The sequence below is a fragment of the Heteronotia binoei genome, chromosome 8 (assembly GCF_032191835.1).
Source record: "Heteronotia binoei isolate CCM8104 ecotype False Entrance Well chromosome 8, APGP_CSIRO_Hbin_v1, whole genome shotgun sequence".
Taxonomy (NCBI): domain Eukaryota; kingdom Metazoa; phylum Chordata; class Lepidosauria; order Squamata; family Gekkonidae; genus Heteronotia; species Heteronotia binoei.
The window spans coordinates 118,827,685-118,845,167 of NC_083230.1; the positions used below are offsets into that span (position 1 = coordinate 118,827,685).

General features: G+C 49.2%; 2 protein-coding genes across 2 annotated transcripts in view; one reads left to right on the forward strand and one right to left on the reverse strand.

The window, feature by feature from the left end:
* The window catches only part of ITIH2 (inter-alpha-trypsin inhibitor heavy chain 2), a 73,254-nt gene extending 67,304 nt beyond the window's left edge, over positions 1-5,950 (reverse strand). The window contains exon 1 of the mRNA XM_060245972.1: positions 5,743-5,950. Coding sequence (XP_060101955.1) covers positions 5,743-5,829 — 87 coding nt within the window. The 5' untranslated portion in view covers positions 5,830-5,950. The remainder of the gene's footprint in view (positions 1-5,742) is intronic.
* Positions 5,951-16,630: 10,680 nt separating this feature from the next.
* The window catches only part of ITIH5 (inter-alpha-trypsin inhibitor heavy chain 5), an 87,534-nt gene continuing 86,681 nt past the window's right edge, over positions 16,631-17,483 (forward strand). Inside the window, exon 1 of the mRNA XM_060245973.1 lies at positions 16,631-16,763. Within this exon, the coding sequence (XP_060101956.1) occupies positions 16,644-16,763 (120 nt within the window). The 5' untranslated portion in view covers positions 16,631-16,643. The remainder of the gene's footprint in view (positions 16,764-17,483) is intronic.

The following is a 17,483-nucleotide window of genomic DNA, read 5'->3' on the forward strand; positions in this document are numbered from 1 at the left end:
AGCTTACAATCTCCTTTCCCTTCCCCTCCCCACAACAGACACCCTGTGAGGTAGGTGAGGCTGAGAGAGTTCTGAGGGAGCCATGGCTGACCCAAGGTCACCCAGCTGACTGCAAGAGGAGGAGGAGCGGGGAATCAAACCCCATTCTCCAGATTACAGTCCGCCACTCTTAATCACTGCACCACACTGGCTCTTTAATGCTAAGAGAACTGGACAAATTCATAAAGGCGAGCTACATCAGCGGCTGTTATCCATGGTGACTAGATGGAACCCACTTGTTCAGAGGTAACAAAGCTCTGAATATCAGTGCTGGGAAAGGGGGCAACTGATGAAGACTTTGGCCTCTGTCCCATCCTTGTAGGTTTTCCAAGGGCCATTGGTTAGCCATTTTCAAAAACAGGATGCTGGATTTTGACTTTATAAATACAGAACAAAGAAAAAGGGGGAGGGGAAGAAGAAGACAGCAGATTTATACCCCACCCTTCTCTCTGAATCAGTCTCAGAGTGGCTTACAATTTCCTTTATCTTCTTCCCCCACAACAGACACCCTGTGAGATGGGTGAGGTTGAATGACTTCTAAGAGCTGAGAGCCAGTTTGGTGTAGTTATTAAGTGTGCAGACTCTTATCTGGGAGAACCGGGTTTGATTCCCCACTCCTCCACTTGCAGCTGCTGGAATGGCCTTGGGTTAGCCACAGCTCTTGCAGGAGTTGTCCTTGAAAGGGCAGCTTCTGTGAGAGCTCTCTCAGCCCCACACACACCTTACAGGGTGTCTGTTGTAGGGAATGAAGGTTAAGGAGATTGGGGTATAAATCTATGGTCTTCTTCTTCTTCTCTTCCAGAAGCTGCCCTTTCAAGGACAACCTTTGCCAGAGCTATGGCTGACCCAAGGCCATTCCAGCAGGTGCAAGTGGAGGAGTGGGGATCAAACCCGGTTCTCCCAGATAAGAGTCCACGCACTTAACCACTACACCAAACACCCAAGGGGAGGGGGGGGAACAGTCTGACAAGGACAAAAAAAAATACTCCGGAGAGAACAGAAGGTTGAGAGCAGCTGGGGGTCCGTTGAGAGCAGCTGGGGGAAAAGAGAGAGGAGAAGAAATAAGGCAACTCTGAAAATCGGGGAGGGAGAGACATGAGGGGAGACGTCCAAATTTTGCTCCCCTCCTACCACAACAGTTCTTTGCCAGCCTCCATCTGGTGGGTTTTTTTACTGTATTTAACAATATTTGGTCAAATTGCTCTGGAGCGATGGAAAAGATGTCGAAACTTTTCAAAACCAATAATCAAGACCATGACATGTTACTGAAGCCTCACTTTATGTGGATTATAGGGAAGAATCCTAAACTAGATCTGTTCTGACACAAATCCCATTTTATTCCTTGGGGCTCATCCCCAGGAAAGTATTCTTTGGATTTCAGCCTTTGAGATACAGAAATAAATGTGAGAGAAATGACAGTTTACAGCTCAGTCCTCAAGAGAGGGACACCCTTCAGATCTCACTGACTTTAATGGACTTAGCAAGATCTAACTCTCTTGAGGATTGTATTAGTTCCCATTTTTTCTTTAAAAGAAAGGGTATCTTTACAAATGCGTGTCATTTCCAATTAAGAAGAGCTCTGCTGGATCAGACCAATGGTCCATCTAGTCCAGCATCCTGTCTCCCACAGTGGGCCAACCAGTTCCTCTGGAGGGCCAGCAACAGGACAGAGAGGTTGAAGCCTTCATAAGAACATCAGAAGTGCCCTGCTGGATCAGACCAATGGCCCATCTAGACCAGCATCCTGTCTCCCACAGTGGCCAACCAGTTCCTCTGGAGGGCCAGCAACAGGGCAGAGAGGTTGAGGCCTTCATAAGAACATCAGAAGAGCCCTGCTGGATCAGACCAGTGGTCCATCTAGTCCAGCATCCTGTCTCCCACAGTGGCCAACCAGTTCCTCTGGAGGGCCAGCAACAGGACAGAGAGGTTGAGGCCTTCATAAGAACATCAGAAGTGCCCTGCTGGATCAGACCAATGGCCCATCTAATCCAGCATCCTGTGTCCCACAGTGGCCAACCAGTTGCTCTGGAGGGCCAGCAACAGGGCAGAGAGGTTGAGGCCTTCATAAGGACATCAGAAGAGCCCTGCTGGATCAGACCAGTGGTCCATCTAGTCCAGCATCCTGTCTCCCACAGTGGCCAACCAGTTCCTCTGGAGGGCCAGCAACAGGGCAGAGAGGTTGAGGCCTTCATAAGAACATCAGAAGAGCCCTGCTGGATCAGACCAATAGTCCATCTAGTCCAGCATCCTGTCTCCCACAGTGGCTGATCAATTCCTTTGGAGGGCCAGCAACAGGCCTTCCCCTGACATTGCCTCCTAATTAATTAATTAATTAATTCCATTTATATCCCACCCTCCCAGCCAACGCAGTCTCAGAGCAGCGAGCTGCTAACTCAGGAATTCAGAGGACTCTCTGTACCATAGAGCTTTCCCTCCAAATTGCGAGAGCATCCAGAACAACCATAGAGTTTTCCCTGAAATTCCTAGAGCGGCTGGCATGCAACATCATTGGCACTTTGTCACATCGAGGGAGGATCCAATGCGGGCTGGTGGGTTGGGAACCTCCGGGGCAAGGGAAACCCTGTCTGGCCCAGGAACATGGCAGCCCGAGTCCTATATCATTATATCTTGGAAGCTAAGCAGGGTTGGTTCTGGTTAATGCTTGGATGGGAGACCACCAAGGAAGTCCAGGGTTGCTACGCATAGGCAGGCAATGGCAAACCTTTTCGATTCACCTCTTGTTTGGAAAACCCTATGGGGTCATTATGAGCCATCTGTGCCTCACTGGTCCTTTCTGTAGGGTTTCCAACTCAAGAAATATCTGCGGACTTTGGGGGTGGAGCCAGGAGCAAGGGCATGACAAGCACAATTGAACTTCGAAGGGAGTTCTGGCCATCGCATTTCAAGGGACCACATTCCTTTTAAATGCCTTCCCTCCATTTAGAATAATGAAGGATAGGGGCACATAAGAGAAGCCATGTTGGATCAGGCCAATGGCCCATCCAGTCCAACACTCTGTGTCACAAAAGAACATAAGAGAAGCCCTGCTGGATCAGGCCAATGGCCCATCCAGTCCAACACTCTGTGTCACAGAAGAATATAAGAGAAGCCCTGTTGGATCAGGCCAATGGCCCATCCAGTCCAACACTCTGTGTCACATGAGAACATAAGAGAAGCCCTGTTGGATCAGGCCAATGGCCCATCCAGTCCAACACTCTGTGTCACATAAGAATATAAGAGAAGCCATGTTGGATCAGGCCAATGGCCCATCCAGTCCAACACTCTGTGTCACACAGTGGCCAATATATGTGTGTGTATACACACACACATATATATATATACTGTGGCTAATAGCCACTGATGGATCTCTGCTCCATATTTTTATCCAATCCCCTCTTGAAGCTGGCTATGCTTGTAGCTGCCACTACCTCCTGTGGCAGTGAATTCCACGTGTTAATCACCCTTTGGGTGAAGAAGTACTTCCTTTTATCCATTTTAACCCGACAGCTCAGCAATTTCATTGAATGCCCATGAGTTCTTGTATTGTGAGAAAGGGAGAAAAGGACTTCTTTCTTATTTGGGGGCTCATAGAATTGGGCCCCCTGGTTCAATCGTTTTGAAACTTGGGAGGGTGGTTGAGGAGAGTCAGCAGATACTATGCTGCAGATTTGGTGCCTCTACCTAAAAAAAAACAGCCCCCCCCTCCCAGATACCCACAGATCAATTCTCCATTATACCCTATGGGAATCGGTCTGAGTATAATGGAGTGCCCAGCAGACATTTCCGTCCCCACCACTCTCTGATGACCCTGAAGTGGAGGAAGGGTCTCCAAACCAGGGGATCTCCTGCCCCCACCTGGGGATTGGTCAAATACAAAAAAGAAAAACACTGCGTCTCTTAAGACGTGCTGAACAAATGCTATATATACTTTTTATGTACTGTATTCATTATAATCCTTGAAAGGCGCTCTTAACAACATTCACTAGACTCTGACCAAGTTCAGTATCCACAGTTTGAAAAAAATAATTCCTATGAAACCAATGTTGAATGCTGAAGTAGTAGGTACCACCTCTCGCTGGAGAGCCAGTTTGGTGAGTGGTTAAGTGTGCGGACTCTTATCTGGGAGAACCGGGTTTGATTCCCCACTCCTCCACTTGCACCTGCTAGCATGGCCTTGGGTCAGCCACAACTCTGGCAGAGGTTGTCCTTGAAAGGGCAGCTGCTGTGAGAGCTCTCTCAGCCCCACCCACCTCACAGGGTGTCTGTTGTGGGGGAGGAAGGTAAAGGAGACTGTGAGCCGCTCTGAGACTCTTTGGAGTGGAGGGCGGGATATAAATCCAATATCTTCATCTACCTCACAGGGCGTCTGTTGTGGGGGGGGGAGGTAAAGGAGATAGTGAGCCACTTTGAGACTCTTCGGAGTGGAGGGCGGGATATAAATCCAATATCTTCTTCTTCTTTAGATCTCTGTTTCAATGTTAAGAAATTTGCTGTTTAAACTTACGTATTTTTAATGTTTATTAATTCAATATTATATGTTAAGTTCCAAATTATGAACACGCGGCCGGTGGAAGTGGTAAATGAAACACAAATCAAAGCTGGGACTTGTGTAGCTGCAGCTGTTGGATAGAGGACTGTGACCTCTGGTTCTCTCAAGCGCTACGGTATGGCCTGCGTCAACCAAAAAGAGGGATCTAAAGACGGCAGGAGGTGGTACATATGAACAACAAATGAACATATGAAGCTGCCTTCTACTGAATCAGACCCTTGGTCCATCGAAGTCAGCATTGTCTCCTCAGACTGGCAGCGGCTTTCCAGGGTCTCAAGCTGAGGTTTTCCACACCTGCTCGCCTGGACCCTTTTGAGTTGGAGATACCAGGGATTGAACCTGGGACCTTCTGCTTACCAAGCAGATGCTCTGCCACTGAGCCACCATCCTCCCCTGCCTGGCAGTGGCTCTCCAGGGTCTTTAAGCTGAGGTTTTTCATACCTACTTGCCTGGACCCTTTTTAGTTGGAGATGCCGGGGATTGAACCTGGGACCTTCTGCTTACCAAGCAGATGCTCTGCCACTGAGCCACCATCCTCCCCTGCCTGGCAGTGGCTCTCCAGGGTCTTTAAGCTGAGGTTTTTCATACCTACTTGCCTGGACCCTTTTTAGTTGGAGATGCCGGGGATTGAACCTGGGACCTTCTGCTTACCAAGCAGATGCTCTGCCACTGAGCCACCATCCTCCCCTGCCTGGCAGTGGCTCTCCAGGGTCTTTAAGCTGAGGTTTTTCATACCTACTTGCCTGGACCCTTTTGAGTTGGAGATGCCGGGGATTGAACCTGGGACCTTCTGCTTGCCAAGCAGATGCTCTACCACTGAGCCACCGTCCCTCCCCAACCTTCTACTTCAGCATTCATCATTGGTTTCATAGGAATTACTTTTTTCAGTCTGTGGACACTGAACTCAGTCGGAGTCTAGCGAACGTTGTTAAGAGCGTTTTTCAAGGGTTATGATGAATACAGTACATAAAAGGCATAGATAGCATTTGTTCAAAGCATCTTAAGAGGCACAGTGTTTTTCTTTTTTGTATTTCAGCAGTCTCTACACGGTGGTTTCCTGTTTGTTCTCCCACCTGGGAATTAGCAGCCCTACCTTTCCACCACCTTAAAATATCCCCAGGTGACTGGGGCCCGTTATAGAAGAGGTTTCCTACCTCTGGAATGTCCCCAATGAGGAAGGCGAAGCTCCATACTTCCCAAGCCAAGAAGAGCACCAGAAACAAGGGACTCAGTCGTCTCATTTTCTCCCTTTCTTGAGAAGAGGGAGCAGGTCAGCTGAGTGGCAGGTCTCTCTCTGTTCCACCAAACCAAGTTCAAGGAAAGGAAAACAGGAGACCCTGCGGTGTTTTGAAGGCTCTTTAGAAAAGCTAACTTTGTCCCTGCTTGAGCAAATATTTACCCCTCTAACACGAGCAGGGCCACAGGTCGAGGGTCGAGCAAACAGGGCCGGGCTAATGGCGGCGGAATTCGGCTTTGGAGATTTGCCCTCTGCTCCCATCTCAGTCCCGCTCAGAGGAGGCTGTGAGGTTTGAGGGGCTGGAAAGGAAGGGGGGATATCTCTACAAATAAGATAAAGCACACTACAAGGTTGCCAGCTCCCAGGTGGAAACAAACCTATGAAGGGATCTCAGGATTAGTACTAGGCAATGAAAAGACCGCTGAGTAGAATAATATTTCCAGATTTGATTAAACGTATATTCAGTTCAGTTCTCAGATTCTTAGAACATAGAATCATAGAGCTGGAAGGGACCTCCAGGATCATCTAGTCCAACCCCCTGCACAATGCAGGAAACCCACAAACACCTCCCCCCTAAATTCACAGGATCTTCATTGCTGTCGGATGGCTATCTAGCCTCTGCTTAAAAACCTCCAAGGAAGGAGAGCCCACCACCTCCCAAGGAAGCCTGTTCTGCTGAGGAACCGCTCTAAACTCACAAATACCTCCCCCTAAATTCACAGGATTCTCATTGCTGTCAGGTGGCCATCTAGCCTCTGCTTAAAAACCTCCAAGGAAGGAGAGCCCACCACCTCCTGAGGAAGCCTGTTCCACTGAGGAACTGCTCTCATGGTCAGGAAGTTCTTCCTAATGTTGAGCTGGAAAGAAGAAGAAGATATTGGATTTATATCCCGCCCTCCACTCCGAAGAGTCTCAGAGTGGCTCACAATCTTCTTTCCCTTCCTCCCCCACAACAGACACCCTGTGAGGTGTGTGGGACTGAGAGGGCTCTCACAGCAGCTGCCCTTTCAAGGACAACCTCTGCCAGAGCTGTGGCTGACCCAAGGCCATTCCAGCAGGTACAAGTGGAGAAGTGGGGAATCAAACCCGGTTCTCCCAGATAAGAGTCTGCACACTTAACCACTACACCAAACTGGCTCTCATTTGATTTAATTTCATTGATTTAATTTGATTTTAATTTACTCTTTTGATTTAATTTCAACCCGTTGGTTCTGGTCCTACCTTCTGGGGCCACAGAAAACAATTCCTCACCATCCTCTATAGGATAGCCCTTCAAGGGTGATCAGATCACCTCTCAATCAGTATAAAATGTTTAAACAATACATAGACAAAGTTCATTAACAAATTTCAGACAGAAAAACAAATTTCCCACCAGTACAATCCTTAGCCCGTGTGTATCCTTCTTTCATTATTTCCTTTTAACCCTCCCCCCCAATAAATTAAAGTGCAGTCTTATGAATCCACAGTGCTTCCCCACTTTCCCAATGGGGTGGGGGGGAGAAGGAGGACGATAACGATGACGATATTGGATTTATATCCAGCCCTTCACTCTGAATCTCAGAGTGTCAGAGCAGCTTACAATCTTCTATATCTTCCTCCCCCACAACAAACACCCTGTGAGGTGAGTGGGGCTGAGAACTCTCCCAGCAGCTTCCCTTTCAAGGACAACTCTGTGAGAACTGTGGCTGACCCAAGGCCATTCCAGCAGCTGCAAATGGAGGAGAGGGGAATCGAACCCGGTTCTCCCAGATAAGACAGCTGTGGCTGACCCAAGGCCATTCCAGCAGCTGCAAATGGAGGAGAGGGGAATCGAACCCGGTTCTCCCAGATAAGAGAGCTGTGGCTGACCCAAGGCCATTCCAGCAGCTGCAAGTGGAGGAGTGGGGAATCAAACCCGGTTCTCCCAGATAAGAGTCTGCACACTTAACCACTACACCAAACTAATAGAAATAAAGTGCACAATTGTAAGAGTCCGCGCACTTCACCACTACACCAAATGGGAGATGAAGAATATGAGAATGAAGCATATAATATCTATTCAGCCTTCACAAAAGATGCCCATTCCAGATATTCCAAGGTGTTTCAGATCCTCCTCGGTTTTCAGGATGTAAAATGAAACTATAAATAAAACATCCAAGTATTAAATATACCAGGGGTGCCAACGGTAGCTCTCCAGATGTTTTTTTGCCTACAACTCCCATCAGCCCCAGCCAGCATGGCCAATGGCTGGGACTGATGGGAGTTGTAGGCAAAAAACATCTGGAGAGCTACCGTTGGCCACCCCTGAAATACACCTTGCTCTTATGATTTAATACTCACAGATAGATCTAAGATCAGCTCTCCTGGAGAAAATGGTTGTTTTAGAGGGTGGACTCTATGGCATTGTAAGAGCACATAAGAGAAGCCATGTTGGATCAGGCCAGTGGCCCATCCAGTCCAACAATCTGTGTCACAGAAGAACATAAGAGAAGCCATGTTGGATCAGGCCAACGGCCCATCCAGTCCAATACTCTGTGTCACACAGGGGCAAAAAAAAACAAACCCAGGTGATATCAGGAGGTCCATCACTGTTGCCCCTCTCAAGCACCAAGAATACAGACCATCACTGCCCCAGACAAAGAGCTCCACCTTGACCTTGTGGCTAATAGCCACTGATGGACCTCTGCTCCAGATGTTTATCCAACCCCTTCTTGGAGCTGGCTATGCTTGCAGCCACCACCCCCTCCTGTGGCAGTGAATTCCATGTGTGAATCACCCTTCCTTTGATCCGTTCTAAGCCAACTGCTCAGCAATTTCATTGTGCCCTGCTGATACCCTTCCCCAGGCTCCATCCTCCTCAGACCCACCCCCCAAATCTCCAGGAATTCCCCAACCGTGAATTGGCAACTGGTAGAACTTGGTAATGGCAAGGCCCCTCATCTCTCCAAACTGGTCTGGAGGCTGTGAAGAGTAAGCACTACAATTAAAGAGCTCTGATTTAGCTGTAAGAAGTCATAGCACACATCTGCTTTTAGGGAGGCCGGCCCCCAGGTGGGGCCTGGCGGGGTCTCCAGGAATTATGGCTCATCTCCTGACTACAGAGACCAGTGGAGAAAAGGGATGCCTGAAAAGGTGGACTCTGTGGCATTCTATCCCACTGAGGTCCCTGTCCTCTCCAGGCTTCACCCCCAATTCTCCAGGAGTTTCCAAAGATGAAGGAGGAGGAGGAGGAGGAGGAGGAAACAGAGAAGGAGAAGAAGGAAGAGAAGGAGAAGAAGGAAAAGAAGCAGAAGGAGAAGGAGAAGAAGGAGAAGGAAAAGGAGGAGGAGAAGGAGGAGGAAGAGGAAGAGAAGGAGAAGGAGGAGGAGGAGGAGGAAACAGAGAAGGAGAAGAAGGAAGAGAAGGAGAAGAAGGAAAAAAAGCAGAAGGAGAAGGAGAAGAAGGAGAAGGAAAAGGAGGAGGAGGAGGAGGAGAAGGAGGAGGAGAAGAAGGAGGAGGAGGAGGAAGAGGAGGAGAAGGAGGAGAAGGAGAAGGAAAAGGAGGAGGAAGAGAAGGAGAAGGAGGAGGAGGAGGAAGAGAAGGAGGAGGAGGAGAAGGAGGAGGAGAACGAAAAGGAGGAGAAGGAAAAGGAGGAGAAGGAGGAGGAGAAGGAAAAGGAGGAGGAGGAGGAGAAGAGAAGGAGAAGAAGGAGGAGGAGGAGGAGAAGGAGGAGGAGAAGGAGAAAGAGGAGAAGGAGAAGGAGGAGAAGGAAAAGGAGAAGGAGGAGAAGGAAAAGGAGGAGGAGGAGGAGGAGAAGAAGGAGAGAAGGAGAAGAAGGAGGAGGAGAAAGAGAAGGAGGAGGAGGAAAAGGAGGAGAAGGAAAAGGAGGAGGAAGAGAAGAAGGAGGAGAAGGAAAAGGAGGAGAAGGAGAAGAAGGAGGAGGAGACGAAGAAGAGGAGGAGAGAGGAGAGGAGGAGGAGAAGATTGGATTTATACCCTGCCCTTCACTTGAAGTCTCAGAGTGAAATACAATCTCCTTCCCTTCCTTTCCCCGCAATAGAAGGTAGGTGGGGCTGAGAGAGTTTTGAGAGAGCTGTGACTAATTCATGGCCCCCCAGCTGGCTTCAGGTGAAGGAGTGGGAAATCCAACCCAGTTCTCCAGATTAGAATCCACCACTTTTCACCGCTACACCAAACTGGCTACCCGAGGACCGTTTTCAGTCCAGATGCCAAGGGTTGAAACTTCTCTTGCCCCTGCTTGTAAAGTCAAAGACTTCTCAGAGCTGAGTTTCTTGGCTTTCATCCTTGTCGTCCTTAAAGTTGCGTGTTTCCCCAGCAGTCATTACTTTTGTCTTGGTGTTCAGCTGTAATCCTGCTTTGGCGTTTTGTGCTTTAACCTTCAATGATTAGCAATTCTGTCTCTGGACTTTTCCGTTCTGCCAGTATTGCTTGCAGTTTCTCAGAGATCCACAAGGTGGCATAACAGGCTCAGGGATTCTTTCAATACCTTCAGGTTCGGAATACTTTCTCTGTATTTAGGACTGCTTTCCAACGCCATTCCGTTCTATTGTCCGATGAAATGCGCTTCCAGCACACGAAAGCTTACATTCTGAATTAAAACTCCGTTGGTCTTAAAGGTGCAACTCGACTCCTGCTTTGAGAGGCAGTTTGGTGTAGTGGTTAAGTGTGCGGACTCTTATCTGGGAGAACCGGGTTTGATTCCCCACTCCTCCACTTGCACTTGCTAGCATGGCCTTAGCTCTTGTAGGAGTTGTCCTTGAAAGGGCAGCTGCTGTGAGAGCCCTCTCCAGCCCCACCCACCTCACAGGGTGTCTGTTGTGGGGGAGGAAGGTAAAGGAGATTGTGAGCCACTCTGAGACTCTTCGGAGTGGAGGGTGGGATATAAATCCAATATCTTCCTCTACCTCACAGGGTGTCTGTTGTGGGGGAGGAAGGTAAAGGAGATTGTGAGCTGCTCTGAGACTCTTCGGAGTGGAGGGCGGGATATAAATCCAATATCTTCCTCTACCTCACAGGGTGTCTGTTGTGGGGGAGGAAGGTAAAGGAGATTGTGAGCCACTCTGAGACTCTTCGGAGTGGAGGGCAGGATATAAATCCATCTACCTCACAGGGTGTCTGTTGTGGAGGGGAGGAAGGGAAAGGAGATTGTGAGCTGCTCTGAGACTCTTCGGAGTGGAGGGTGGGATATAAATCCAATATCTTCATCTACCTCACAGGGTGTCTGTTGTGGGGGGGGGGGAGGTAAAGGAGATTGTGAGCCGCTCTGAGACTCTTCGGAGTGGAGGGCGGGATATAAATCCAATATCTTCATCTACCTCACAGGGTGTCTGTTGTGGGGGAGGAAGGTAAAGGAGATTGTGAGCCACTCTGAGACTCTTCGGAGTGGAGGGCAGGATATAAATCCAATATCTTCATCTACCTCACAGGGTGTCTGTTGTGGGGGAGGAAGGGAAAGGAGATTGTGAGCTGCTCTGAGACTCTTCGGAGTGGAGGGTGGGATATAAATCCAATATCTTCATCTACCTCACAGGGTGTCTGTTGTGGGGGGGGGGAGGTAAAGGAGATTGTGAGCCGCTCTGAGACTCTTTGGAGTGGAGGGCGGGATATAAATCCAATATCTTCATCTACCTCACAGGGTGTCTGTTGTGTGTGTGGGGGGGGGAGGTAAACACCCAAACACTGAGCTGTCATTTTCAGATCTTATAATGCCACTGGCAAATAGAGTTCTCTCTAGCCCATCCATTTCCTGTTCTGCAGACACATATTTGTGCGTATGCGTGTAAAGCGCTTTCAAGTCATTTCCAACTTAGGGTAACCCTATGAATTAACGACCTCCTCTCGTTAACAGCCTTGCTCCCGTCTTGCAAACTGAGGACCGTGGCATCTTTGACCGAGTGAATCCATCTCTGGTTGGGTCTTTCCTCTTTCGTTGCATGATTGTCTTTTCCAGTGATTCTTGGCTTCTCATAAGTAGAATCATAGAACCATAGGGTCGGAGGGGACCTCCAGGGTCATCTAGTCCAACCCCCTGCACAATGCAGGAAACTCACAAATCCCCCTAAATTCACAGGATCTTCATCGCTGTCAGATGGCCATCTAGCCTCTGCTTAAAAATCTCCAAGGAAGGAGAGCCCACCGCCTCCCGAGGAAGCCTGTTCCACTGAGATCCAGCCAGCCCAAGCGGGCCTCACTCCCATGGGGCTCTCCTGGGCTATCCACCCACTCCCTGTCAAAAGGCCAGCAAGCCACCCACCACCCAAAATCACATAAGAAGTGGAGAAAGGGTGTTGTGGGCTTCTCCAGGAGTTAATGAGGGCTGCTGGGGGTGTGGCAAAGCCCCTGGTGGCTGGCTGGCTGCTCGCTCTCCTAATCCAGGGATTGTTATGCAGCTGCATCTACTTTTCAATGGCCAAGGTAGGTGGGGGGAAGAGGGGGAACCTCAGAAAGGTTCAGGAGCTGTGCTCCTGGGAGCTCCTGCTGAATTCGAGTCCTGAGTAGCACGCTAAAGACTAACAAAATCTGTGCAAGTGGTGAGCCTTTGTGAGTCCATTGCTCACTGCACTTGGGTTTTGGCCACTGTGTGACAGAGTATTGGACTGGATGATGATCATATTGGATTTATACCCCACCCTTCACTTTGAATCTCAGAGCAGCTCACAATCTCCTTTACCTTCCTCCCCCACAACAGATACCTTGTGAGGTGGGTGGGGCTGAGAGAACTCTCCCAGAAGCTGCCCTTTCAAGGACAGCACTGCAAGAGTGATGGCTGACCCAAGGCCATTCCAGCAGGTGCAAGTGGAGGAGTGGGGTATCAAACCCGGTTCTCCCAGATAAGAGTCTGCACACTTAACCACGGCACCAAACTGGCTCTCTAATAATCTAATAATCTAGAACTCACTTTGTGAAGGCACCCTTATTGTTTCCAATGAGGCTGTCTCCCGATAAATACCAGCTGCATCCCAGGCACTGCCATCTCTTCCCACAAGAATGCTCTTCTCTTTCCAGCACTGATGAATTTGTGATACATAGAATTGGCATCATCTGACAAGTGACCATTGCTAGAAACATGGACATTTTCTTTCGCTTTTTAAAGGGTTTTGTGTGTGTGTGTGGTGTGTGTGCTTCCAGGACTAGAATTCATGGTAACCTCTGGCGACCCTTACTGGGCCCTGGACATTTTTCACAGAGGGGACTTGATATGCCTGCTTCTGCATCCCAGCCCTGGTATTCCTTTGGAGGTCTCCCTTTCATATTGAGGCAATGGCATCCACCTGTTGGCCTCCCTGCCACAGTCTGTGATGTTATGTTATGCTGCTATGAATAAGATCTTTATGGCTTGGCTGCAGGCCCAGGGGTGGGATTCTAGCAGGAGCTCTTTTGCGTATTAGCCCACGCATCCCTGATGCAGCCAATCATCCTGGAGCTTACAAGGCTCTTTTTTGTAAGCTCTTTGAGGATTGGCTACATCAGGAGGGTGTGGCCTAATATGCAAAAGAGCTCCTGCTAGAATTCCACCCTTGACTGCAACCCAGTTTGGTATAGTGGTTAAGAACACGGACTCTTATCTGGGAGAACCAGGTTTGATTCCTCCATTTGCAGCTGCTGGAATGGCCTCGGGTCAGTCATAACTTGTCTCAGAGCTGTTCTGCTCAAGAGCAGTTCTCGAAAGAGCTCTCTCAGTCCCACCTATCTCACAGGCTGTCTGCTGTGGGGAGAGGAAAGGAAAGGAGATTGTAAGCCACTCTGAGTCTCTGAGAGAAGCGCAGGGTATACATCCAGTTTCTTCTCTTCATCCAGCGATTAGGATTGCTGATTGGGTAATCCACTGTTTATTGTTCTGATATGTATTTCTTCAATTAGTTTAATGACTGTAATTATCATTGTGCCTTCTTGCCCTGAGCTCTCTTGTGGGAAGGGTGGGATACAAATCAAAAGACATACATACATACGATCACCATTTTCAAGTCCTTGAAGGGCTGTCATCTAGAGGAGGGTGTGGAAATGTTTTCTGTGGCCCCGGAAGGTAGGACCAGAACCAATGGTTGAAATTAAATAAAAAGAGTTTCCAGCTCAACATTAGGAAGAATTTCCTGACCGTTAGAGCGATTCCGAAATGGAACAGGCTTCCTCGGGAGGTGGTGGGCTCTCCTTCCTTGGAGGTTTTTAAACAGTGGCTAGATGGTCATCTGACGGCAATAAAGATCCTGTGAATTTAGGGGGAGGTGTTTGTGAGTTTCCTGCATTGTGCAGGGGGTTGGACTAGATGATCCTGGAGGTCCCTTCCAACTCTATGATTCTATGATTTTATGATTCTATACATACATACATATATACATACATACCAGAGGTCCATCAGTGGCTAGTAGCCACAAGGTATAGATGGATCTCTCTGTCTGGGGCAGTGATGCTCTGTATTCCTGGGGCTTGCGGGGGCACAGTGCGAGGGCTTCTAGTGTCCTGGCTCCACTGGTGGACCTCCTGATGGCGCTTGGTTTTTCTGGCCACTGTGTGAAACAGAGTGTTGGACTGGAGGGGCCATTGGCCTGATCCAACATGGCTTCTCTTATGTTCTTATGTGACACAGAGTGTTGGACTGGATGGGCCATTGGCCTGACCCAACATGGCTTCTCTTATGTTCTTATGTGACACAGAGTGTTGGACTGGATGGGCCATTGGCCTGATCCAACATGGCTTCTCTTATGTTCTTATGTGACACAGAGTGTTGGACTGGATGGGCCATTGGCCTGACCCAACATGGCTTCTCTTATGTTCTTATGTGACACAGAGTGTTGGACTGGATGGGCCATTGGCCTGATCCAACATGGTTTCTCTTATGTGACACAGAGTGTTGGACCGTATGGGCCACTGGCCTGATCCAGCATGGCTTCTCTTGTGTTCTTATGTGACACAGAGTGTTGGACTTCATGAGCCATTGGCCTGATCCAGCATGACTTCTGTTATGTTCTTATATTTTATATAGTATATTAATAATAATAGTATTAATTTTGATAATATAATACTTGTAATAATATTACAATATTTCAATTACACTATTATTATAAAAAATATAATATATATTATTTATTACAATGTATTACATCATCATTATTATCATCAGTATTATCAAGGCTTTTTTTTAGTGGGAACTCCTTTGCCTATTAGGCCAGACCTCCCTGATGTAGCCAATCCTCCAACAGCTTACAGGGTTCTTCTTACACGACGTACTGTAAGCTCTTGTGGTAGTTCATTGCTACACAGAAGAGAAAAAGAAGACTGCAGATTTGCACCCCACCCTTCTCTCTGAATCAAAGTCTCAGAGGCAGCTTACAGTCTCCTTTACCTTCCCCCCCAACACACGCAACAGACACCCTGTGAGATGAGTGGGGCTGAGAGAGTTCTGACAGAAGCTGCCCTTTCAAGGACAACTCCTGTGAGAGCTATGGCTGACCCAAGACCATTCCAGCAGCTGCAAGTGGAGGAGTGGGGAATCCAACCCGGTTCTCCCAGATAAGAGAGCTCTGGCTGACCCAAGGCCATTCTAGCAGCTGCAGGTTTAGGAGTGGGGAATCAAACCCGGTTCTCCTAGATAAGAGAGCTCTGGCTGACCCAAGGCCATTCCAGCAGCTGCAAGTGGAGGAGTGGGGAATCAAACCCGGTTCTCCCAGATAAGAGTCCGCACACTTAACCACTACACCAAACTGGTGCTGGGGCTCCAACCTGCTGACTCAGAATCCATTCCCCCTTAACTGGGAACTGGCGATGGTGACAGTAGCAATGCCCGCACTCTTTATGTGACCAGAGGCCCTATTTCTTCTTCCTCGATGCTATCTAGGGCTCTCCCCCTGGTCCTCCAGAACACCTTTGGGGGACTGAAACAAAACCTTGCAGAAGGGGAGAAGGGAAAAAAAAGTCCTAAACATCAGACCCGGGCTTTTTTTGCAGCAGGAGCTCCTTTGAATATCAGGCCACACCCCCTGATGTAGCCAACCCTCCAAGAGCTTACAGGGCTCTTAGCCCAGGGCCTGCTGTAAGCTCCAGGAGGATTGGCTACATGGGGGGGGGGGGGTGGCCTAATATGCAGAGCCGCTCCTGCTAGAATTCCACCCCTGAGATCAGGCCACACCCCCTTATATAGCCAACCCTCCAAGAGCTTACAGGGTTCTTAGCCCAGGGCCTGCTGTAAGCTCCAGGAGGATTGGCTACATCGGGGGGGGGGGGGGTGGCCTAATATGCAGAGCCGCTCCTGCTAGAATTCCACCCCTGATATCAGGCCACACCCCCTTATATAGCCAACCCTCCAAGAGCTTACAGGGTTCTTAGACCAGGGCCTGCTGTAAGCTCCAGGAGGATTGGCTACATCGGGGGGGGTGGCCTAATATGCAGAAGCCGCTCCTGCTAGAATTCCACCCCTGGTATTAGGCCACACCCCCTGATGTAGCCAACCCTCCAAGAGCTAACAGGGTTCTTAGCCCAGGGCCTACTGTAAGCTCCAGGAGGATGGGCTACATCAGTGGGACGTGGCCTAATATGCAGAGGAGTTCCTGCTGCAAAAGCCGTGCATCAGACGGATCAGAGAATCCAGCAGCATTCCTCCATTCCCCCCCCCCCCGCCGCCCAATTAAATGAAGTGAGAGCAAGGAAATCCCAACCTTGGCTGTGAACTCTGGCAGAAGGGCTGATCCGGAGGCGGAGGGAAGGGAGAGGCATGCAGCCAAGCCTGCTCCTGTCCAAGAACTTTTCCCCGTCTCAGTGAGCCGGAGGCAGCGGCCGCAGCGGTCTGGAGGCCTTTCCACCTTTTCTCCCAGCGGGGGGAGGGTTTGGGGGGGGCTTCTTGTCACCATGCTCCTGTGGGTGTGCTTCTGTTGCGGCCTGTCAATCGTATGTGGACAGCAGGATCCGGAATTCTTAGCCAGGGAACTGGAAGAGGCTCAGATTGTGGACTCCAGCCTCATTGACAATGTAAGTTCCTTTTTGAAAAAAATACGGTGGCTTACAAGACGATGCGAGGGATAGAGAAGGTACAGAAAGAAGGACCTTTCTCCTTCTTCTCACAGCGCAGGAACTCGTGAGCGCTCAGTGAAATTGCTGAGCCGTCGGGTTAGAACGGAGAAAAGGAAGTCCTTCTTCACCCAACGGGTGATCGACACGTGGAATTCACTGCCACAGGAGGTGGCGGCAGCTACAAGCATAGGCAGCTTCAAGAGGGGATTGGATAAAAATATGGAGCAGAGGTCCATCAGTGGCTATTAGCCACAGCTTATTGTTGGAATTCTCTGTCTGGGGCAAGTGATGCTCTGTATCGGTGCTTGGGGGGCGATATAGTAGGAGGGCTTCTAGTGTACTGGCCCCACTGATGGACCTCCTGATGGCATCTGGGTTTTTTGGCCACTGTGTGACACAGTGTGTTGGACTGGATGGGCCATTGGCCTGATCCAGCATGGCTTCTCTTATGTTCTTATGTGACACAGAGTGTTGGACTGGATGGGCCATTGGCCTGATGCAACATGGCTTCCCTTATGTTCTTATGTGACACAGAGTGTTGGACTGGATGGGCCATTGGCCTGATGCAACATGGCTTCCCTTATGTTCTTATGTGACACAGAGTGTTGGACTGGATGGGCCATTGGCCTGATCCAGCATGGCTTCTCTTATGTTCTTATGTGACACAGAGTGTTGGAC